The 23,671-nt window shown below is 51.1% G+C and overlaps 1 protein-coding gene across 3 annotated transcripts in view; it reads left to right on the top strand.

The window, feature by feature from the left end:
- Nucleotides 1–23,671, top strand: part of NEGR1 (neuronal growth regulator 1) — a 299,901-nt gene that overhangs the window by 30,834 nt on the left and 245,396 nt on the right. The window contains exon 1 of one of the 3 annotated variants that reach the window (XM_067001684.1): nt 7,949–8,305. The exons of 1 other annotated variant lie outside the window; for it this stretch is intronic. In XM_067001684.1, coding sequence (XP_066857785.1) covers nt 7,998–8,305 — 308 coding nt within the window. In that variant the 5' untranslated portion in view covers nt 7,949–7,997. Of the gene's footprint in view, nt 1–7,948; nt 8,306–23,671 lie in introns of those variants that run through there. One more of the 3 variants, XM_067001685.1, reaches the window with a different exon arrangement.

Below are 23,671 nucleotides of genomic sequence, written 5' to 3'. Positions count from 1 at the left end.
ATTAGCATTTAGACCTTTGTCTTCATGTCAAATGTGATTGAAATCAATCAACCGTTTGCAAAGCTGTTCATGGCAGGTAGACTTGCAAATACAAACATATCTGGTGACATAAGCATCATTTCCTAATAGCAACAACAACAACAAAAAAGATAGAAGATATGCTAAGGCGTCAATGGGTTTATGTTTGATGCAAAATGGTTTGTGGTGGTATGGCCATGCAAAATTATTTTACTGATACTCTAGTTTGAAAACATAGTAATTTTAAACTTTCTAAGTAGTTAACCAAGATGTTCCCTTTTAGGATAATGTCTGACTCAATCTTTTAAAGTTCCTCTGATTGAGAATATAGATTTATTTTATAAAAATCTGCAAACGAATGCTTCATTGGCAGGTGTAATAGTGGTGATCGTTCAGGTGTTGTTTTATTTTTTTTGGAATAACTAAAAATGGTTGTCTTTAAATGATGTTGAAATGCTTATCCTCAAAATTTAGCCTTTCAAACAGATCAATCGATTTATCCATATCAGCCTCAGCGGTGGTCTGTCTCCATGTTACATTGGACCAAGATTCGTTAAGAGTATTTCTGATTTGCTCTGCATGAAACGTATGTTTGTGTGCGTAAGCATGCATAGCCAGGTAAGTGATGTACCAGAAATAAGTGTGTGTGTTGGCAAGATGTGCTTTTTTGATGCATGAAGCTTGTTTTGTAAGTCTACCATACGCTAGCAGATTGTGGTTCATTTCTCGTGGTTATTTCAATGTATTTGACAGATACAGTATCTTCTTAAAATGCTGCGCTGAGGATGGGCTGTGAGCATTCAAAATACGAGCCAGACAACTTGCCTGAGATTGGTTAGATAAATCATGCTTTGTAGTGGTTAGTTTGTGGCTTTGTTTGTTCTACTGTTAAATCTCTTCTCATACAAATTCTTTATTGTTCAGAAGGATAATTGGTCTCTGATAATGTGACCATGAAATTCCATTTCCTTTCTTGGCCATAAGCGTGGCCAAAGTTGAGTTCATTTTCATTGTTTTATTCATGTGTTTTTCCTAGTAATGTCATAACTCCGTTCTTATTATTGAATCCAAATGGAGCAGGTGCATTTTCACTTAAAAACACTGTGAGAAGCGGAGATCGATTTCTCAGGAAAGTGATCAACGTTTCTGATGGTTGGCTTATATCCACCACAGCCGCCCCTCAAAGGTTCCGAAACCCCTGTTGTTAGTTGAAAAAAATGACTGATATGCAAATATTGTTTCCTACAGATTCCAGCAGTGCTGCGATTCAAGCTTCAATTATAGCAGTGCTATAAGGCATTTCTTTGTACCATCGCCCGGAGATTTACAAAGTTACTACCTGGAGATTCCTTAGGTTTTTAATCCTAATACCTGGGGAGAAAACATGCAATCCACACAGACTTCCAATCTAATATTTTATTAACGAGATTAAACGAGTAAGCTAAATTATACATGTAAATCAAATACAGAACAGAGTGGGCTAATGCGAAGTCAGCACATTAATCAATTTATCAAGTCGGTTTATTTGATATGCTGTGATCAGTGGTCTTTATATTCTTGTTGTAATGTGCTGCGTGCCCTCCTCCCATCCCTTGGAAGAAATCGTTTCCTCCCACTTCTGCTTTTGCTACGGGATAACAGGCCTAGTGAATAAGGAAAGAACGGCACGGCAATCTACTTGATCCTAGGATGCTTGATGTTTTCCTGCAAAACATCTTTTATAAAGAAAGCCATGAGAAGAACTAGGGTGACAAAGTTGCTGTGAAATGATGTGTGATGGTTCAGCACATCCTATGCGGAGCAGGCACCGACAGCCTCGGCTAAAACAGCACGGGGTGCACCTGTGCACCTCGGGGTCGGCCTGCCGTGTGCTGGGGGCAAGCCCGTGCTCGAGAAACAGAATGAGGATGGCTCAGAGGAAGCCTGTACAGCCGGCTGCTCCAAGCAGCACGGAGCTGAGCAGAGGCTGATCAGGTTGCACAGGAGCAGGGCCTGACGTGGCTTCACGGCAGAGCAAGGTCTGCCCGAGTGGCACGAAAGCAGCGGGGACAGCGGCACTGTAAACCAGTTAGAGAGGGGCTCCAGAAGACACCAACAAGAAAGATGAGTGGGGTATGAGTGTAGATTGGGTGAATATAGTTTGATTAGCCTAAAGAATTAAAGAATAACGCTTTTGATGAGCAATTTGAATATGGCAAGATCTCCTATTCCCAGACAATGAGTGTGTACTCCTTATTGTGCTTTAAAAAGAAGAAACAAATAATTTAAAAAAATCCCATAATATTATAGTGTTCGTGATCTCCTCCCAGAGGAGTGTAATTGATACTTCTGGAAAAATCAGCTTTTTTTGTCTATTTTCTCACTCAGAAAATAGGGGGTAGAGTCCCTTGTTGCAATAATAAGGATAAGGTAGATTATAGTAGTACTGGAGGATGCTTTTTGCCCTTCCATCAGACCCACAACAAAGATTTTTATCATCAGGCAAAAGCATCCTGACTTTTCCGATGCCTCCCACCCCGCATATGCAGTCTCAGCCCTTCCATCCTGCGAGGCGTGTGAGCTTCAGGAGCTTTTCTCCCAGGGCTGAGACATTTGTGAGTGGTGTCAGAGGTTATTGAGACAAAATGCTCCCTGATGAGCAAATGAAATCCTAACGTGGAATTATGATCCGGACTGTCGAGCACACATTCACAGATTGTCCACACTTGTTAAGTTTTGACATACAGCACGTCCTGTCTGGTTCAAGTTATAAGCTCTGGCTGCAATAGCGAGGGATCCCAATACGAGCTGTTGTAAAATCTGAATGTCTAGGTTAGGAAATAAGATTTGAACCTGCTAGTTTCAGTAATGACTGTTCTGCACATCTCCAGTCTGAAAAATATCAAAGCAGCAATATTGGCCTGTTTATAAGTTTAGAATATATTGCATATAAAAAATTATTAGTTTCTCAAAATGACCTTCTAACAGCAGCAAGAACACACACATGCATTTAAAACAAACAACAAAAAAAACGTTGTTTGCAAGCACTACGTCATGCTGTTCGACTAAGTGTCTTGACTAGTCTCAAGCAGGAAGAGTTGTAAACGCTTGCAACACAAACTCCAGATTTCCTTTCTGTGCTCAATTTCCAGACCAACCAGTGAGGGTGTTTACTCCCTACAGAACAGTAGCCATGAGATATATTTCATGTAATGCTTGTCTCGTCTTAAATTTATTTCAAGTTACCTTTCTACATAACCAGCTCTGTTCCTTACTTTTGTGATTCAGAGAGCTCCAAACAGTTGAGAAGAAACAAACAAACACAAAACAACAAAACTTCCATGCATATTTGGAATCTATTTCTTTGCAGAGTTCTTCAGTATGAAGCTTCTTGTGGATGTTTTCAAACTGCACTCACTTGTATGCCTTAAAATAGGAAGATGTAGGCTGATCGTAAGTTGACAGTATTATCTATGTATTTGGCATCAATATTAGCGAGCTTCTGTCATTTGGCAATTATTTCCATAGTATACCATATGGTGAAGAAAATGTTTTCATTCACCCACATATGACTAAATTTTTGCTGATAGCCTCGTACTGTGTGCAATCTTATCCCACAGAGGATTGGTTAAGCCAACCAAGAACCTAAAGAGGCACGTGTGCTTCTGTCAAGCAGGAGAGCCTAGATGTCAGAACGAGAATCTTGAATGCGAGTAGAATTTCCGTGCTTCTCTTGTGCTAAGAAAGCTGATTTACAAGGCCCTGGGTCAGTACTGCTCTTCCTGCTGCCTCCGTAAATGCTAAAGAAGAAATAGTTCCACTTTTTTTTTTCCCTGCACTGTTGAGTTTCCCTGCTTGAATAATGATGGACGTAAGATGGAAATGCCTTATGCCTCATGGCTTTCAGTGTATATCACTGTGCGTGTAGCATCTCTCTCCACTGCGATGGGGGGGATGCGGCACAAGTCAAGTCTTCTCAGACATGAGAGAATCCGGAGAAGTGACATTGCGAACGCCTTGTGCCTGAGAAAGGTATAATTAGAGCTTGTGTTTTATAAATAGGCACCCATAGATTCATTCCTCCTCTGAGATTCTTTATTATATGCATTTTTTTGGTGTTGAATATGGGCTGAGCTTGTTCTGCAGCCGTGTTCTATCAAGTTAAAAACTCAGATAAGATGACTCAAATCTCAGGATATTAGAGCCCATTTGTTCTGGTGCTAAAAGAACGACTTTTTACAGCTAGAAGGTGCTAGCTTATATGATAGCACACCAGGGTTCTTGCCATTTTTGAAGTACAGGAAATAATTTTGGAGAATATTTTACTGAGCACTTCTGTACATAGTCACATTCTGGATTATGTAGAAAATGGAAAATGCATTTTATGGAAATTTCAGCATTTGCTTTCAATTGTGCTAGCAAAACCCACCCACTTTAGTACAGGATTTCTGAAGTTATCTGTGGAAGAGATACTTATTTAAAAGGAAATTTCTGTTAATTTCAGTACTTGACAAAATCACTATTTACATTTTTATATACAATATTTTTTTAAAGAGTAGATGGTTGAAAAGAGCTATACAAACTTTTTTTTTAATTTAAAAATATCAAAGCTGTGTGTGTGTTTCCAAGGTTTATCCCATTCTTAACTTTCTCTGTAACCTCCCCTTTCAAATGAAATTTTCAGAGAATGCACTTTGTGGAACGTTTTTGCATTGTAACTGATGATCCGCTGGAACCCATCCAGATGAGCTCTTTCACATAGCAATTCTGCACAAACATCACAAATTGCTCTTTGAATTCTAAAACTCAAAAATTATTTGGGTGCTATAGGTTGTTTGTTCAAATTTTAGACAATCTGGAACACTGCCAAAGAAGGTTGAGCTGTAGCTGTATACTTATCAGAAGATTTTGCAGAGCAATACAGTGTAGTCCTTACTTATGCGATGTTTTTGTGCTAGGAGAGAGGGGCAAAAACCAGAAATGTTAGAGAATATCAGGACAGTAACTGAGAATATTAGGACAGTAGGCTGTTTCTAGTCTAATAATTTTTTTCTTTTTTTCCCTAGAAGATTTTCAATTAAAATTGGTTAACTAATGTTAACCTCTGGGAATGCTTTATTCATTACCTGGAAGTTTCTACTGTTTTTTGGCCGTTGTAAAATCGTTTCAAAATTCCAAAGCATTTGTGAAGTTAGACACAAAATGCAACTCTGAAAATACAGAGTAGCTAAGTTTGTTTGTTTGTTTTCTGTTTGTTGTTTTTCTTCCATGTTGTTCCAAAAGATTCCAAGTTTTCCAAAATACGTATCATCTATTTAGAAAGCAGAAACAAAGTTTTTGTTACCAGGGCTGCTATCGTGACAGTCCTCAGGTGGCCATTCAGAGACAACGTATGACGTTAATCAAAGTCATTTGGCAACTAGGTTGAAATTCTTGAATACTTTTCAAAATGTGTATCTCAACAGCAAGCAAATCACAGAATCAAAGAATCACAGAATGGCACCGAGTCTCTCGGAGTTTTTTCTAGTCGTTCAGCTTCCATCTTTCGCCAGTAGTGTTAAGACAGTTCAGGAGAGGAAGAAAAGAAACAAAAAGGCAAGTGTGAAGTTTGTGAACGGGTCTTGAATATCTGTGCAAACTGTTAAACAAGTACTTGCAAACAACGAATACATTTAGCTTTTCCAAATGACTCTAAACAAAAAGACACTGCGGAATCACAGGAAATACCATAGGGCCTCACCGTTACTCTGCGTGAAGTACCTAGCTCCTTGAGGCGAAACTAACGTGCTGCAACAGCCACATGGCTTTCACAGCAAACTAGCTGAAGTGACAGTGTGTCTGTGTCCCTGGGTCGTGCCCCGTTCCCCCCCTCCCGCCCCCAGAAATATTTTTTCTGTGTGTGTGTACAGCTGGTATGAGATTATTATTTTTCTGCGAGCTTCCCGGACTTGGGGGGAGGTGAGGGGGATTCAGATGAAAGCATTTAGTCTCTGGAGCAACCCTGATTGGCATAACTGCTATTGACTCCTGACCTGCTTTTTTTTCTCCATTGCTCTGCAGCTAGCACGAGAGCCAGGGAACAGGAATCCAAAAGTGAAAAAAAATATATCTTGGCTATTGTTGATTGAGATTTGTGATCTTCTGTGAAATTAATAGGATGTTATTAAGGAAATGTCTTTTCTGCTTCTTACTTAAGGAGGAGCAAATTATTTGATTGTTCATTAAGGTCAAGTAAAAGCGACATCATGTGACTCATTAACGATTGCAGAGCTCTCCCTAAAATTAGATCTCGGCTATTATATCACATCTTTCACTGGATGATCTGAGTACTGAATGCATCAAAACACTTAAATGGCTTCTCCAGTTCCCATGTGGTTATAGGTCTTCCTCTTCTCGATACCAACAGGACCTATTTGCAGAAAGCATTGCACCTCGGAAAGGACTTTTCCCCAAAGCCTAGGAAGTGTCGCTGAAGATCAGAGATAGGTTCCTAAGCATTCTGTCCCAAGTACTTGGAAAAAGATCAACAGATTTGACGAATGTTGTCAGTCCAGCTGTAATAGAAATGATTTGCATATCGGTTACGCTAGGAGCCGCATGGCACTGGGGACTGCAGGTCTGCAGGGGAAGGGGCTGAGCTCACGGATCTGTACTCTCTTGTTTGTTTGCTACAGGATAATGGCATTATCCAGTTTGGGTGTGTACCTTGGTTGATGAAAGGAAGAGCAGAAAGAGTCTTGAGAAACAGGCTTTTTTTTTTTCCTAACAAACACAACCCCACCTTCCCCTACCTCCAAGGTTAACCTGAAAAATAGTGAAGTGCGGGCTGATCTGGGAAGTAGTGGAAGGGACCATTTTGCAGCAGAGACGAAGGATTATACTTTTATCATAGTTGAGAGACTCTTCTCTGAGCGGTGGGATGGGGGCCGTGCGGAGGAGATGGCTCTTTAACTGAAAGCAGCCTCTGCTGGGACGGACGGTGACGGTGGGATGGTGATGGTGGCGGTGGGTGGCACGGGCCAGGCCTGTCTGTGCGAAACGTCCCCTCGTCAGCACTGGAACCGCAGGGTGAGAGGCTGCCCTGCCGGGAGCTCCGCGTCTGGCCGCGGGGCGCCGTGTCGGCAGTGCTGCCGGCAGCGGCTGCGCTACCCGGGGCTCGCCTCGTGCCGCCGGGGCCGCGCTGGGGCAGCGGCAGCGCGGGGAGCCCTGGGCGCCGCCTCCCGGCGGAGCTGCGCCTGCCGGTAACGGGCAGTGCTGAGGGCGAGGCCTCCGTGCCCAGGGGCCGCGGGCCGGTCTCTCCCCCTGCTCCCTTACCGAGGGAGCGGCGGTGCCGCGGGACGAGGGGAGGATTCCCCCCTGGGTGCGTGAGCTGAGCGCTCCTTCGGCAGCTGGGCAGCCTGCCGCAGGGGTGCCGTGGCGGGGGGCAGAGCGTCCCGGGGAGGGAAGTAACGCGTGTCCCTTGTGACGGAGCCCGGCCGCTGCCCTCACTGCTGCAGGCGTTCGCCGGGCGCACCCCGCCCTCACACCCCGCCGGCACAACGCGGGGGCAGGCGGGGCGCTGCGCCGGGAGCGGGGGGAGCGCTGCCCGGGGGGTGACGGCGCTCGGGGGGCAGCTCCCCTCAGGGTGCGGGGCGCGCTCCCGGCCGGCCCTCGCGGCGCTGCGGGGCCACGTGCGGCTCCCGCAGGCCCGGCCGGGCGGGCACGCGGGCCGGGGGCGGCGGGCTCGGGCCTCGCCTCCCCCCCCCCGGGGCGGGGGCAGCGGCCGGGCCGGGCCGGGCTCTGCCCGCGGTCCCCAGCGCGGCCGCCGCGGCGTCGGGGTTGGGCGGTGCGCGCCCCCGCTCCGCCCGCGCGCGCCCCCGCTCCGCCCGCGCTCGCTCCCGCGCGCCGCCAGGCCGGTTGCCGGGGCAACGGCTGCATGGCAACGCGCCGGCAGCCCGGGGGCCGCCCGCCGCCGCCGCGGCGCGCAGAGCGCAGAGCGGGCGCGCTGCCCTCCTCGCTAGATGCTGCGGCGGCCGCCCGGGAGCAGCCACGCGCCGCGCTCGGCCGCCGACCGCGGGCAGCAGCCAGGGGCCGCCGCCGCCGGGGGCAGCGCTCGGCCGCCGCCGGGCCCAGGGGCAGCGGCGCGGAGCGGCGCGGAGATGGTGCCGCTGGTGCGGGGCGCCGGGGGCTCCCACCAGTGGCTGGCGGCCGTGCTGCTCGGCCTCTGCTGCCTCCTGCCCCCCGGGCGCATCGCCGCGCCGGGCGGGGACTTCCCCGGGGTGGCCGCGGACAGCCTGGTGGTGCGGAAGGGGGACACGGCCGTGCTGAGGTAGGGGGCGGCGGCGGGGGGAGAGCGGGCGCGGGGCCCCGGCACCGGCCGGGGGGTCCCGGCGGGGGGAGGGCGCCGGGAGCCGCGACCCGGGGCGGGCGGGGGGCGGCCGGGGGCACTCGGCGCGAGTCGGGGCGGCGGCGGAGCGGCACCCCCGGCCCCGGCCCGGGGCTCGGCGGGGCAGGGCGGCAGCGGCGGTACCGGGACGGGCCCGGCCCCGCGCCCTCCGGCCCGGAGCGCCCGGTGCCAGCGCAGCGCGGAGCCGCCGGCGCGCCCCGAGCCCCGCGGGCACCGTTATCTTTTCCGGCCCTAACTTTTATTTGCACTTTGGCAGCGCGTTGCTGTAGTTACGCGACCCCCCCCCCCCCCATCTTCCCCGCGTTTTGAGCGCGGTCGCGGCGGTCCCGCTCCGGGCTGCGCTCGGTGCCGTGCCGGCCCCCCGGCCCCCCGGCCCCCCGGCCGCGGGGCGCCTCAGCCCTGGGCGTGTTTAACCCCTCCGGAACGGGACGGGGCGCGAGATAGCGCGGGGGGTGTTTTCGGCAGGAGTTTGGAACCGCCGCGTAGCCAGTCCGCCCGCCTCTGGTGTAGTAGCTGCCGAAAATACAGCAGATGTCTGTGTAGAGCTGCTGGCGAGCGTTTTGTACGCGTGCCTCGGCTGTGCTCCGCGTTTTGAGACGTCCTGAAGTCCTCGTGCTTTCTGCATAAGGAATGGGGGAACGAGGGAAATACAGAAATAAGCCTGCCTTACTTGTGCCGCTTCAGGTTTAAAGGTTGCACAGAAGGTAACTCGGCGAGTTGGCAGCACTCAGGTGCTCAGCCAGCACCGAACGTTTTTAGGACGTGAACGAACGTATATTTAGAACCACCTGATTCAGACATTGTACAGGTGCTCTGAAGGTTTCTTCTTTATGGCTTTCCGCTGCAATACACGCAGTTTCCTAGGCCTAGGATTGTGTCTGAAGCTCAGCGTCTGTGCCGCTGGATAGGTTACATAAACGAAATTAGAGCTTTAAGATTAAAGCATCGCTGTTGTCTCACGAGCGAGGGAGAATATCTGTTTTGTGAAGAGCCGGTGTTAAAGGGAGCATGAACATTGCTGCTTAACTCCGGAACGAAGCAATTAGGTGGTGAAATAACGCGGGGGTTGTATCTGGGTGGTGGTGTTTTCTCGTTCTCTTGCTCTGTGATTAATTTCTTTCATTTCTTACGCCTTTCATAGGCTTTCTTTCAAATAGCAGCTCGTTTTGTTTTCAGCTGGGAATGCAACTTGAAGGGGGAGCGTAGGATGCCTACAGGAAGGCACCTTCCAAGGAGGGGACGGGAGATGGGCAGAGCTGCTCGTTTTGTACCTCAGGGTGCGCATCGGCGCTGCTCCTCCTGAGTTCGTCCTCACCGGATCTCCGCAACTTAACGTGTTGAAATACGTAGGAGAAGAAATGCTGTTAGTGTCCTCGTTATTGGGAGCTGGCCGTTTGTTTAGATGCAAATTCTGGTGAGCTGGATAAAGCAGTTTAGGGGTTAAAAGAGGAGTGTTTTCTTCCAGCTCTGTAGCCCTCTGGGTTTAGCTCCTCTCGGTTTCTGTACGCTGCAGCATCCGAAGTTGGCTGCGTGCAGTAGGTCCCTGCCTCCTACTGCAAGATGGCCATCGGTGCCTTCCTGCTGCCATGTGTTGATTCACCCCTCAGCGCCGGCTTCTCCGCTCCTCGCTGCCCTCTGGCAACGAGGGCTTCGCAAAGTTACCTCCTTACCTATTACAGATCGCACAGCGCTCCGCTTAAAGCAGCGCCTGGCGTTCTTGCTTCAATAATTAATGCTAGAAAAGGGGAGCAATTCACGTGGCTTTGAGTCAGCGTTTTGCTGGCCGAAAGAAGATCGCGGTGATTTACGAGACGCACGTTTGCGTTCACACGCACCCCCCTGGCCGGGTGCATCCGGCGCGGTGCCCTGGGCTGTGTGCCGACCCCTGCGGTGGGCTCTGCACCCCGCGGGGACGCGGCCGGCCGCCTGCGTCAGGCCTCTGCCCACGTGCCTTGCTGCGAGCCAAAAAGCGAGGGCCGGGAGCGCGTGGCACCTCTCAGTGAGCACCGTACGAGGCTGGACGTGCCAAGCCCCAGCCTCAGTCCTCGTGACCGCTTTCCCTCATCTTTACTGAAAATGAGGACTAAGGCCTCCTGTAAGGGCGGAGGTTTCCAGGTAAAGCTTCCACGTGTTAACACAAAGCACATAGATCCCTTGCCTTACAACAGTTAACCTGTCGAGCCCACGCAGCACCAGCGTCACGTCCTCATGGCACCGCCGAGGTGCGCCCGGCCCCCCGTGGCAGGCAGCGGTGCGAGCGGGCCGAGCTCCTTCAGAGGGCCAGGGCGGTGTTTGCCCCGGAAAGCCTCTCGTGAATGACTCTAAGGAAAATCCGTCCTTATGCAAGGTGTTCTTTCTGATGACGAGCTCTTTCTGTAGCCTTAGTAATTAAAAACTGTCTTTTTGTTTGTTTTCAGTCCGTGTTTGGTCCATGCTGTCCCAGCGCTATTTGTTTTGCCGGTTATTGAAATTTTAAGAAATTTTGTCTGTCACGCAGTTGCTTTGTATGACAAAATAGTTTCAGGAAACCGCTTGTTTTCGGAAGTCTAAATTCTGCCCTGCACCTGCTCTGTATTCTTCCCAGGTAATTGCCTAAGATTTAACGAGAAGTCACGAGGAAGGAGAGAGAAAGTTGTAAAAATGTTTTTATTAAAACAACGGATTGCTACGTGGTAAATTGCTAGGAGTGCAGCCAGCAGCCTGTCTGTTCAGAACCGGATTACTCTGGTGACCCTTTCAGAGACCTCCCGCGAGGAGAGGGATCGCCCTCGGTTCGCGGTGTCTCTGGGGCACCGACAAGGCCGGCAGCGGCTGGGGCAGAGCGGTGACGTAAGGGAGGTGACAAACGCGGAGCAGGCGGCTGCGAGCAGCCTGGCTGACGGCTGCGCTCCTGCGGGGCTGTGGCTGAGGCCTCGCTGCTCGGGGGGCCAAGGCCACCTCCGCCCGCCCTGGGGTGGCAGCGAGGGCCCCCTGCCCCCGGAGGTGAGGGCACGCTGCTGCCCGGGCTGGCGGTGCCCGGGCTCTGGCCGAGCTGTGCGTGTGGCCCTCGTGGCGTCACAGACCCAAGAGAATCGCGTTTGGTTACTAACAGCTCCTCTTTGCCTACCTGTGATGCATAAACAGATCCCACTTATAACACCTAAAGGTACAGATCTGAGGATGATCAAAATGGCTTTCTGCAACAAGCAGCCTCTTTTCCTGCACTTCATGTTTCTGTAGCTCGTGGCTGATAAAAGCTAGCGTACCTGGTAGTTCTTTTGTATTGTGCAGTCGCAGGAAATTAAGTGTTACATTTGACACATTTTAAAAACAACAGACTTCTCACTGCTGTGCGATTATGGAGTAATTTATTAAATGTATGCTGTGGGATACGTTGAGTGGTGTGGGTTATTCACTGTAAAGGCTGAAGCCTCAGTCAGCTGGGTCAAGGCTCCCGAGGGCTCTGTGCTCCCCCCCTGGCATGGCGCTGGGGAACCAGGTTCTTTTCAAACCTGGCTGGGGAAATCGGAGAGAAATTCCAGGTCAGCCTCGCTAACGGGCAGATTGAGCTTCACCCATGTCGTTTTTGCCGACAGTAGTCTGTTTTGCCGCCCCGGGTGAATTGGGCCTCAGATTTAAGCAGCCAGCGGTCACCTGAGAAGGGTGATTATGGCAGAGGATTTTTTTCTGGTCATAGGTCAGGAGGTTTGTGCCTTTTTTTTTTTATTATTTATTTCCGAAATTTGAAATTCTCTGTACGTAGCTTTGCCGCTTTCCTTTCCACCGCCGAGTGTTTCGGGTCTAGGTAGCGTGCGGTCACGCTCTCCCCTGCCTCAGCACCCTGGGGTAGCTGTCAGACACGGGAACTAACAGGTAGCGCAGGACGGCTGTGCTGAGCTGCTCCTGCTGAGCCCCTCGACGCCGTCCCCGTAAGGTGCTCACAGAGCTGTGGATGGGCAGGCAGTGGGGTGGGTCGGGAACTGGCTGAATGGCCGTGCCTGGAGGGTGACGGTCAGGCTGGGCAGGGGCCAGGAACTAGCGGTGTACCCCGGCTGTCAGCGCTGGCTCCGCTCCCGTGTAACATCTCCGTGGGCTGGGTGAGGGGGCAGTGCCCCTCAGCGGGGCTGCGGGTGGCTGCCGGGCCAGGAGGTCCTGCAGCCGTCCCGAGGGACCTCAGAGGCTGGAGAAGGGGCTGCCAGGAGCCCCGCGCAGCTCGGCACGGAGAGGTGCTGAGTTGTTCTGCACCTGGAGGGGAACAGCCCCGGGCGCTGGGGGTCACCGAAAGGAGGTGTCACGAGCATTCGGTGTGACCAAATATTTGGAGTGGCTCTTGTTTCCTTACATCAGGTTCAGGTCCTAGATTCATTTTTGGTTTTCTTTTTTTTGTTGTTGCTGTTTTCTTGGATGCACAGTGCCGTTACTGAAAAGTGAGTTCCTGCATGCTGGCTATTTTCTGATAAATAAATGAGAAATTATACACTAGGCAGGGGAGTGAAGCTGTGTATAAAGAAGTCATCACAGAAAATGAAATAAATTCTAGCAAAGGAAATGAATTCATTTACCGTAAACACCTCTCAAGTCCCTCCCAAGCTTGTGTCCGGAGGCGAGGTGTCACAGCACTGCAGCACAGGCTTTACGAAACAAGGGGTTGCAGCTTTCCGTCCTGTAAACACGCTTCGAGGCGTGTTAATCGCTGTCAAGCTCACTGATTTCTTTATCACCGTTTGACTGGCCCAGGCGTTTGCTACGTGTTTCATGTTTGCTGCCCTCTTGCTTTCCCTCTGGATGCGGGTAATGGCCGTGTTTGAGCCACTTTGAAACCAGTCTGGTATGGGGGCGGATTCTGTTTTGGCAAGAGCAGGTTGGCGGCAGCAGCATCCTAGCCCACGTCTCCAGCTTCTCTGGCTTTGCAGACACCCTGGTTTCCAGACCAGGCTTCCCCTTTCCCAGGAGGGTACGCCGGTGTCTGACCGCAGGTGCCGAGGAGCCCTGGCCAAACGAAACCTTCCTGGGACCACTTCCAGTTCCTGATTCTGCTTCCCCTGGCTGTGGGCATTCAAGAATGCAACAAGAGGTTTGTGGTGGTCAGCAGAGATTCTCTTGTGTGGGGGCTCCTTGCCAGGACTCCTGGAGCCGTGAGTCCCACAGACTCGCGCCTCAGTGGTCCCGAGGAACACCTCCCGTCCTCGGCCAGGTCGGTGAAGGCGCCCCTGTGGCTCAGGCGGGAGGGCAGGCAGGCTCTCACTCCGAAGCTGTTCAGGTCCTCCTGGGAGGGCTGTGGGTGCCTAATGCGGGTCTAAGTTGCTGAGTGCGGGGTAGTGACTGCTGGGCTTGGGAGTTCAGCGTCGCTTTTGCCTTCTCTTCCCACAAGAGCTGTCCTTCACAGCAAGTGGTCTTTGCCGAAGGAGCAGCGATGGTCACGGAAAGCTGGTGACACGTCTACAAAACGTTCTCCATCTGCTGTCATTCACGTTACTGAGAAGTGGGCATTTGGAATGACAGTTTTGCAGTTTGAATAACAGAAGCCTATCAAGTGTGTATGGCATATTTAAATATTAAGAGACTATACATATTCTAACATTACAGTCCCTCCGATGCGTGTCCATACACCAGTGTTGAATACAGTTGTGTGCAAGCATGTATAAATGCAGATTTGTCTTTGGGGGACAGGTGGTGTAATAAATATAAAAAGAAATCCTCTTTCCTTTATGATTTCAGAAGGTACATTTCTTGACTTCCATACTCTTTTGGTATTCCTCTGCAGTTCAGGATCATAAATTATTTGGCTGTGTGAAGCTTTGTTCCTGTTTCTCTGAAATATTGCTGTGTTATGTGTAGACCGAGGTGCGCACACACCCCTCTGAAATTAGGTTGGTGTTTGGGAAAGACTTGCACGTTCCAAATCTCTACCAATTATTAAATAAGCATATTATGGCACTTGCCTCTCATCCGTGCAGTTAAAATAAATAAATTCAGAGAAAATTAAAATAATTTATCTTTTTAAACCATTGCGAATGTTTCGGATGTTACACAGAGGAAACAATAAAACGAGGAATCAGTAAGGAATGAAAAAAGAATTTGTTCCAAAGAGCCGTTCGATGGAGGAAAAAACGGACTTAGTTTCCTTTCTTTTTGGCATCCTGCACATCTGGCCCAGGGCAGCGGGCCGCGGGTGCAGCCGCCTTGTTCCCCGGGCCACCAGCAGCAAGCGGAATCGGCTCAGCGCTGTCTCTCCTGGCAGAAATCTGACCCAGCGCTGTGCTTGGAAACTCAAACCTGTGCTGCGGCAGGCTGGGGGAACCACTCTGGAGACATTTCAGCGTTCTAGAGACGCATGCGGATTGATGGTACGGAGGGGCTTACACTCCACGCGTGAACGCGGGTGCGGTCCTGATGTCGGCTCCGGTGCTGCTGCTCTGCAGCCAGGCAGGGCCCAGCGACGCTCCCGAGCACTGCCATCGGTAGTGCTCCCCGGTCGTGGTGTGTGTAGTGCCCTGCAGTGTTGGAAGTGCATTAAACTATTTTGACGTGGCAGGCCGTCCTTTCAAAGGCGTTCTCGCCCTCTCTTGGACCCACCTGCATGTGGTAACGGAACTGGAAGAGAGGAGTTGGTGACGCTGGCACTGCCGCTGCTGCTCTAACCCCCGTGGCAGGGGTGTGAACGAGACGATCTGTGAGGCCCCTCTGCAGCCCAGCCCTTTGGGGATTCTGTGAAGGCTTCCTGAGCCCCGGCCGGCCGGTGGGAACCTGTCCCCGCACCCTGTGTGGCGCAGGGCAGGGACGGGTCGGCCACAGGCCTCACGGCCCCCTCACGGCCCCCTGACGGCCCCCTGATGGCCCCCTGACGGCCCCCTCAGCCCCGGGGAGGTGCAGGCAGCGGCGGCGAGGGGCCGGGGCGGGTTGCTCGCCCGGCCGCGGCTCTGGCCCAGCTCAGCGAGGTGTCGCAGGTGGCAGTGGCAGCAGCAGGCGGCTCACGGCTCCGCCTGGGGCTGGCGCTCATCGCGGGCGGCTGGGCCGGTGCTGAGGGCCGCCTCACCCTGCTTCAGCTGTGCATCAAAATTGTCTGGAAGGGCAAGGAGGAAAGACAAACCTTTGTCTCCCTGTGAGAGTGCTATTCCTCATGAGGAACACGGGGAGAATTTTTTGTTAAATAACCCTCTGTTAAGGCTCTGCCTGCTGGCAGAGGTGGGGGTAGTCTTCGGAGTCCTCTTCGGTTCTGGCTCTCTTTCAGCCTTTGAGAAGAGATGATCAGTACGAAATCCACGTACTTGTGAGAACAGAAAGGTCCCACTTAAAGCAGAGGAAGTAACTACGAATTTGTAAATTTTCCCCAACTCAACGCAGACATCGGTTCAAGGTTCATGCTCATGCAGTGATGTGCTTATTTAAGTTATAGGCAACCAGGGCAGTCCCTCCTCTGCATTGGTCTGTGGGTGTGTGATCACACCCACGGCATGGCCGGCTGTGCGAGGCGGGCGTGCAGGGACACCCCCAGGGAAAACCCCGGTGTGCAGCCTGGCGGGGGCCGGGTGAGCACTGCTCTCCTCGCGCTGCGGGGCTGCTGTGCCCCGGCGTCCCGCACAGCCGTACCAAACACCTCGCGCCTTGGCGCTGCCGTACCAGGAGCTACGGAGCTATCTGCTGTTCTTCAACTCTGCAGAAAAAACATGTCCTCCGCTAACCAGATGCACAGTTCCTTTCCAATATTACAGTTGTCAGAGACCCTAGCACAGGCTGGCTTCATTAGTGCGCTGCATTTTCATGCAGGTGAACGTGGAAGATAGGCCCTGTAAAATGATCAGCCCTCCCAGTCGTGTTTCCTGGTACTCCTCTGTAGTTCTTTCACACACAGAGCCGCACATGGAGCTGCAGGTGTCTGCAGCAGCCCTAGCTGTGGCTCTGGTTTTGCACAGTGCATTCCTTACAAAGCCGGTAGAGATTTGATGGTCAGCGTGTCCCAGCACTGAGTTCAACCTGAGGTTTGGCTGCTTAACTGCTAGTGGTGATTCTGCAGTTTCTGAGCATCTTCAAGCTTATGTTGTCTCTGTCCTGGGTGGTTGTGGACATATATGCCAGGGTGGAAGGGTTATGTCATTGTGCACAGACAAAGTTTGGATTTTTATACCTGCAAAGCTCTTTCAAAAATATGAGATGAGCTAGAACATGCTCTGTTTTATAACAGAAAAGCTGTCAATCTATTTTAAAAGATTTTCCCTTGGCAACAGCAGACAATCTGGTGGTCAGACAGCCAAACAGCTATCATTAGTCATGCATAATTAAAACAAAGAGAGTATCCAACTGTTAGCAGTATCGGTTTTGTCTTGGAAAATCTAATTAACATACAATGCTTCTTGCAGAAATCTCCTGTAATTTTTCTTACGCAAACGTCAGTGTAAATGAAGGAAATTATATATATTTATGTACAGCAGGCTGGATTTTTTCTATGTTTATTTAAATATACAGGAATAAGATATCTGTCCAGTTTAGTATAGCATCTGTGATACGCCTGTTAAATTTACATAACGCAATTCTGTCAAAAGTATGCAGGAACCTTATTCCCTCTACAAAACATAGGCATACATAATTTACTGTACAGTTGTATGCCTTTGATACTTCACCGGGTTCGTGTTAAAAATGTTTTTAAACTGGGTTTGATTCACCATCATGGAACTGCACTCGAGAACCAAGTGCTCCCTTCCTGACCCAGCCTTTCGCTGGGCGAGGACACGCCTGCTGGCTTTATCCTACGTGGGGGAAGGCGATGCAGACCCTTGGCCCTGGTTTCCTCGGGAGGGACTGAAGGCTTCTTGTGTTGCAGCGCACGACTTTCAGGCTTGCTTCATGTGCCGTTAGGTGCAGAGGGGATGGGGCTCCCTAGGGCACGCCGCGGGCAGGAGCTCCAGCGCCGCGGACATCGGTGGTGCGCAGGGCGGAGAGGTGCTGGGGTGCTCGCGAGAGGTGGGCAGTGGGACCCGGCAGGAAGCTGCCCCGCCTGGGCGTGGTAAGTAACCAGCTAAAGAAGAAAACAAGGCTCCAAACCCACACCCGTGTTTCTTACTGAACGAGATGGTAGCTTCTGTAAACCTCTTCTAGAGGCACGGAGGCTTTGCTACCAGCTGCAGACTCGGCGTGCTCAATTAAGCAGGAGTGGCACTGAAGGCAGTTCTCTCCAAGGAAAACACGATTGAAGAAGGGAAGGAGAAGTTTCAGACCAAGTTCTTGTTGGTTTAACACGATGAAGGCGTATGTGAGCGTGCAAAAAGGAATCGTGGCGGCATCCCGCCTCGCCCCAGCAGCGGATGTCCGCAGCTGCCCCGGGAGGCAGCGCTGGTGCCGGCAGGACTCGGCCCCGTGCTGCTGCCTGCCCCTTCCTCCCCAGGCCCGGCAGCCAGCCCCGGGCCGCCGCGCGGGTGTCTTCAGGTGTTCGCGTGGATACCGTGCTGGTGCTTCCTGAGGAGGTGCTTGGCCATCCACCGGGCAGCTGTTCTCTCGCAGGAAAACCCTTCGGTAGGACAGTGTGATTTCTGGCTAAGGTAATAGATATACAGATACACAGGCACACGTAGGGTTCTTTTGTTTGTTTTTTTATAGACATAGTACTGGGGTTTTATATTAAAGCTGTTAATTTGATGTAGAGGTTGATAGTTTCTCTTAACGATTAAATTGGAGCGCATTCCTCACATCTCCAGCTGCACCTTAGGGCGAGCTCAGGCAGGAGGGAGCTCCCCGCGGCGCCTGTGCTGGCTGTCCCCCCACCTGGGGAAGGGCGCTGGGCGCTCGCAGCACTGCCAGCGCGGGAGGGAATGGTGGAGGGGGTTGTGCTGTGCTGCTGTTAGACACGATTTCTGCTGGAGTAAGTGACGCAGGATTTTGCTAAACCATTTTTTCCCCCTTTTTCCCCCGCTCTTTCTGCCTGTCGATGCTCACTGCCCAGAACTTTCTCTTCCACTTGTCTTCCTGACCTGTTGTAGGAAGTGGTACGTGTTTCGGTAGGCTTTGTAAGTGGAAGAATAAGGTTCCTGGTGCAGCTGAGTGCATTTAAAATCTAAGTGGGTAGTCCAGTATGACCCTTGTGTGAAAACTCTTCAATAATTTTTTTAGCATGTTTTAATAAGCCTGCTGCAGTGCTGAAATATCTATGAAAGAGCTTTTACCTCCATTTCACTAGTTCTGGGTTTTAATAACAGCGGTGAAGGTTTGCAGAGACAACATGTTGGAGCACTTCATTCCCGTGGGAACAGGAGCACAAGACCTTCTCTAGAAGATAAGCAATGTGTGATTGCTCTCTCCAATTTCTGGTTTATTTAATCCAGCCAATCTTACCCTCTTTCGAAATAAGAGACCTGGTAACAGCAAAAGCACTCGGGAAGGCTGTGCCAGCCGAAAGGGCGTTTGCTCCACAACAGCCTCCCCCTGATAGCACCAGGTCCGCGGGCGTTCCCGGCTCCCCCGCCGGGCGGGTCCGGCAGAGCGGAGGTTCGGTGGCAGCACGGGGTGTTCGCTGATACTTCTTGAGCTCACGCTAGCCTGGAAAGCTTGTAGTGGTTATTAATGATCGGTGGGTGGACGCTCCTCCACCAAAAGGGGAAAACCTACCGAAACTGCGCGGCGTGTGCTTGGCGCAGCGCTCCATTGCAGCCGCGGCCAAGGAGCGGTGCTGCTGCGAGCTGGGCGCGAGGACCTGCCTGGGACGCAGTGCTCTGGGGACACAGCTCCTGTGCCTTGGTGTTCAACCGCTGTAATCCCAATTTGCTGGGTTTTAATTATCTGAAAGAAGTTTAATGGGGGAGAGGGTAACTTAGCACACCGTGTGTGCCCATTCCTCATGACCGTGAGTGCTACTCACTAAAAACGTTCAGCTTGACACAGGAGCTCCAGACATAACCTTAGCGTTTGATAAATTGTGGTGTCACTTAGTTTTAAAATAGAGCTGTAAACGTGTGACAGAAAAATGAAAATGTTAAATATTGAAGCCAATATTTTAAGTAAGTGATACATTGCAGTCTGGGGATAAGCGCACTTTCATGTTGTGTGACACAGTTCGAAATAAAGTGTGTATTATTACTGCTGAAATTTCGTATCAGATCAGCTCCTCTGTGCTGTATGCTGCAGAACAGCCTGTCCCGTGCTGACGGCTGGGAACTACTGTGATGCTCTGGTGTGGGTAGGCACTGGGAGGGCTGCTGGTGCCGTCCGGGTGCGTGCGCAGAGTGAAGTCTGCGCTAGGAGAAGCGCTGTGCTGGGTTAGTTGTGAACAGCACTTGGCACAGCTGGTGTTGGATTTTAGAACCACGGTCCTTGCCTCAGCGCTTCCCAGTGGAGGCTGTAATAGCCAGTGCCTCCGTGGACTTCTGCTTGGGTAGCTTTGGACCCGTGAGCGCTGAGATTCCTGCGAGAGAGACCGGTGCCCACAGTGCCTCCCTGCCTCAGCATCCTTCGCTTCCGTGCTTCCTGGCCCCTGAAACGGGCTCGCACAGGTAAAGCCCGCTGTGAGGCCCAAATGGATGGGCTGTGCTGCAATGAGGACTCAGCAAGATGTAAAACACTGTGAATTTTCTCCGAATTGGCTGAATAAAGGTCAAGAATTCTTTCCGACACCAGAGGAGGAGGAGAACGTCCTTGCCATCACCCACGAGTGTGAGGGAGAACGGCAGAGGTGTAGGTGCCTCAGGCGAAGAATAAAAGGGTGCTCAATGTCCACGGAGGCTGTTCTGCCTGTTCAGGACACCCGGCACTGAAGAGCAGAGAAGACAACAGCAATCAGCAGTCGCACGGAGCTGTGGGTTTCTGACCGCAAGGCGATGGTGGCAGTGGCCGGTGTTACACCGCGGCGCGGGGAGCAGGAGACTTCGTCCTCCTCCATCTGGAGGTGCAGCACGTGGTGCTGGCCAGGTGGGGCCGGGCTCTGCTGCCGTGGTGGTGCCCAGGCACAGCCCCTGGTGCCTGTGCGTGGGCACAGGACGGCCGCTGCGGTGCTGGGAGCGAGACGGGGGCTAGCCAGGGGTAGGCATGGCAGTGGCAGGGCTTGCGGAGAGCCCGCTGGCGGCTTCTTGATTCTCAAAGGTGTGTTGACTTACCTGTGTGCCCCAAATTGCCCTCATGTAGCGTTTTCTACCGATTGTTTTTGGTTTCTTGCGTTTAAGAGGAGGTAAGCTGAAGGAGCAGGAGTTACAAGACATGCTGCACCAGATTTTTAGGTTGATGAGACTCTCCTTTAGCTTAATTGTAACAGAAATTGGGAAACGGTCCTAGAAGAACTTGAACGGTGTCAGCACACTTTGAGGTGAATTACCGGTGGGGTTGTACCAGACCATGAATGCTCACCGTCTTCAGGAGACTGACTGATTTGGGGAGTGAAATCCCCAAATAATTCAATAATCCTGAACTGTGATATCAAGAGTTTTTCAAAGGTGGCCAGAGGTATCTATGCCTTGGCACAAATAAACAGAGAAATAAAAGTAGTCTTCTGTGTTTGTCTACTGTGTCACAAAGCCTGAAAGGCTGAGGTCTTTTCTACAATATGAATGAACCCAGCTTTCTTTAAAACATGATTTAAAATCAGAAACTCTATCAGGTCTAAAAGCAATTACTGCAGTTATTCTGTTTCTGACCATCGTAATATAGCAGTTTTTAATGAGGGATTTGAATCAGATGAACTAAATTAGTTAAAAAATGAGCACAGCTATATATGAAGGTCTCAGAAAGGACTTACGTTATTAAATTGACTTATTTTAGAATCTGTGCTTATGAAGTATTGAGTCATCTGTTACAGTGCACAACTAAGCCGTGATGAAAAATCTCATACCTAGTGAGAGTCAAAAATGCAATGTTTTTGCAGGTGTGTGTTGCTTACAGAACCAAATAATACATAATAATATAATATTGAAACATGGATGTGTACAGTATTCTTTTTTGATTTGACGGTATATTAAAAAATTATAAGTTAATGCATTAAAAACTACGTATGCACTTATCTTGATGTGTCATGTCATAATTATCTTGAATATTATGCGTTTACCATAGCAATTAAATCAGTAAACTGACAAAATTGCATACTTCTCAAATTTGTTATAGAAATGTTGAAGTGTTTTGCTAACTACTACTTTAGGTCATCTTGATATAAGTTAAATTGTATTGCAGCTCTTAAGACACTCTTTTTATGATTGGACTCCCCAGGCCACTTTCTGACTTCTAATCACGCTCCCACTCCAGCCGTGTTATATTGTTAATAACTAACTTGAATGAAAATTATAAGTAAATCTAAAATGAAATATTTAAAATGTCACTGACATGCTACTATAAACAGTCAAAAATAAGTTGATTAGTCTAAGGTATTTGCTGTGTAGAGGTTCTCTCATATGGCAGTTCTCGTTTTATGACGTGTGACTAGCTTTTTAGGTTCTGTGGGCGGAGGTTGGAGGATGCCATTCCAACCTACAAAATCTTTTAGGTATGGCGTGTAACAATGTGTTAAAGCTACCTTGCTTATCTCTGCTATAGAAAGGAGAGTTTCCCTTCCACAAAGAAAATTCTGACCTTTACTGTTCCAGTTACTTTAATCGGGATTTTCTAGTAATGCATTTCAGGGTGTAAATTTACATAGCGCTTTGAGAATCATGGCACGCACCGTCCAGATAATTTAGAAGATCCTTCAGAATATGTTGGTGTGTTGAATTGCATCATACCTCACTAAGGCTGGAAATCCTTTGGGGCTGCTTCTGGAGAAAGAGGGGCCATGAAATAAACTGTTGATTAGACATTTCCGCTGGAAATCAAAATATCAGCATCCGGTTCCAACACCTACATGACTATTGCCCTCCGGGATTTTGGAAACCCATGCTTCCAAAACTGAAGATTCATCTACCAGCAAAACGTTCAGCTGGCACTTGTCGGGGCTCTCGTGGAGAGGAGCCCTTTGTTCTTTCGTTCGTTCGTTAGCCTCACAGTGCCGTTTTCTAAAACAGCCGTGCCCTTCCCTGCCGCCCAGGGGGTGGATGACCATCAGAAGACAGCGCCAGTGCTTCCCTGCGCCTCTCTGCTCCTCCTGGTGGCACGAGCCGTGAGCCCGCGGTGCCCGGGGGCTGCTGCGTCCCCAGCCGACAAGTCATGGATATACCAGACACGGCCAGTACTGAGAAAAGAGCAAGTCTGCGGTTCTCTGAAAGATACCTGAAATTGTCAAGGTATCTGAAGATGAAGACCTGACTGAAAGCTCTTGATGGCGTGGCACAGGTCTGCTGTTACAGGTCCGGGGTCCCCTGAATGCTGTGGCCAGCTGGATCGCGTTGCTGGGGTCAGCAGTCACCCCGGCAGGGCCCGCCGTGCGCCGCGGGACGGGCGGCACCCCGCTCGGTGCCGAGGGGCAGGCGGGGCACGGAGCAGCGCTCTGGTGCTGGAGCTGCCAGCTGCGGGTCCTCTCTGAAGTCACACGAGGGTCCCGTCAGCCTTCCAAGGTAAATGTTGAAGTACGCCCACAGAAGTTGTTTACCCTGCGGAGAAGTCTCGCTGGAAGTGCCCGCGCAGTGAGCGTCGTGCCGGGCTGGCCAGGGGCAGGCCGGGGGCAGGGCTCTCTCCGGGAGCACCCCGAGACCCGCTGCGCCCGCGGCCGAGCCCGGGGCCGTGACAAGCAGATGGGCGTCTCCGGGCGTCCCCCTGCGGTTCCTCAGCTCGGCTTTCTGCCGGGGCCCGTGGCCCGAGCCCCACACACATGTATGGAGTGAGACCAGGGTCGGGAGAGAGCGGAGGAGATTGTGGGGAAATAACAACTGATGGTCGGGGCGCGGGCACCAACCCGCAGGTGCGGTGCGTGGTCACATTCGCAGGAGCCTGGGCGATGAGTAGATACGTTATGAAAGCAGCCTAATTATGATGAGCAATTTTCCCCCTGGCTGGAACAATTGGACTAGAAAATTGTACTAGACTTTCCATTCGGAGACTATTAAATAGCAGAAGAAGAGAGGAGGAAATACAGTTTTTGTCGCGGTTACATTTTCTTTCTTTTTTTTTTTTTAGTGTAGTCTTGCACGTGGCCAGGACTTAATTTAGAATTAATTTAATTATCGTGTGTAACACGTGACATTTTTTCTCACCTGCACGTTCTGCTCCTGGCGGTACGCGGGCGCACGAGCCGAAGGGAGGCTGGGCTCGCTCAGGGCGCCCCTGTGCCTCGGGCTGGGTGCGCGGGGCCGGCTCCGCGCGGGCACGGCCGGGGAGCCGGGGCATCGGCACAGAGCCACGCGGGGGCGTGCTGCTCTCTGCCCCGACCCGCAGGCAGGGGTCGGTGCCATCTGCAGCGAGCAAAGAGCGAGG

This window comes from Anser cygnoides, chromosome 8 (genome assembly GCF_040182565.1).
Source record: "Anser cygnoides isolate HZ-2024a breed goose chromosome 8, Taihu_goose_T2T_genome, whole genome shotgun sequence".
Lineage (NCBI taxonomy): Eukaryota > Metazoa > Chordata > Aves > Anseriformes > Anatidae > Anser > Anser cygnoides.
This window is presented reverse-complemented; position numbering and strand designations above follow the sequence as displayed.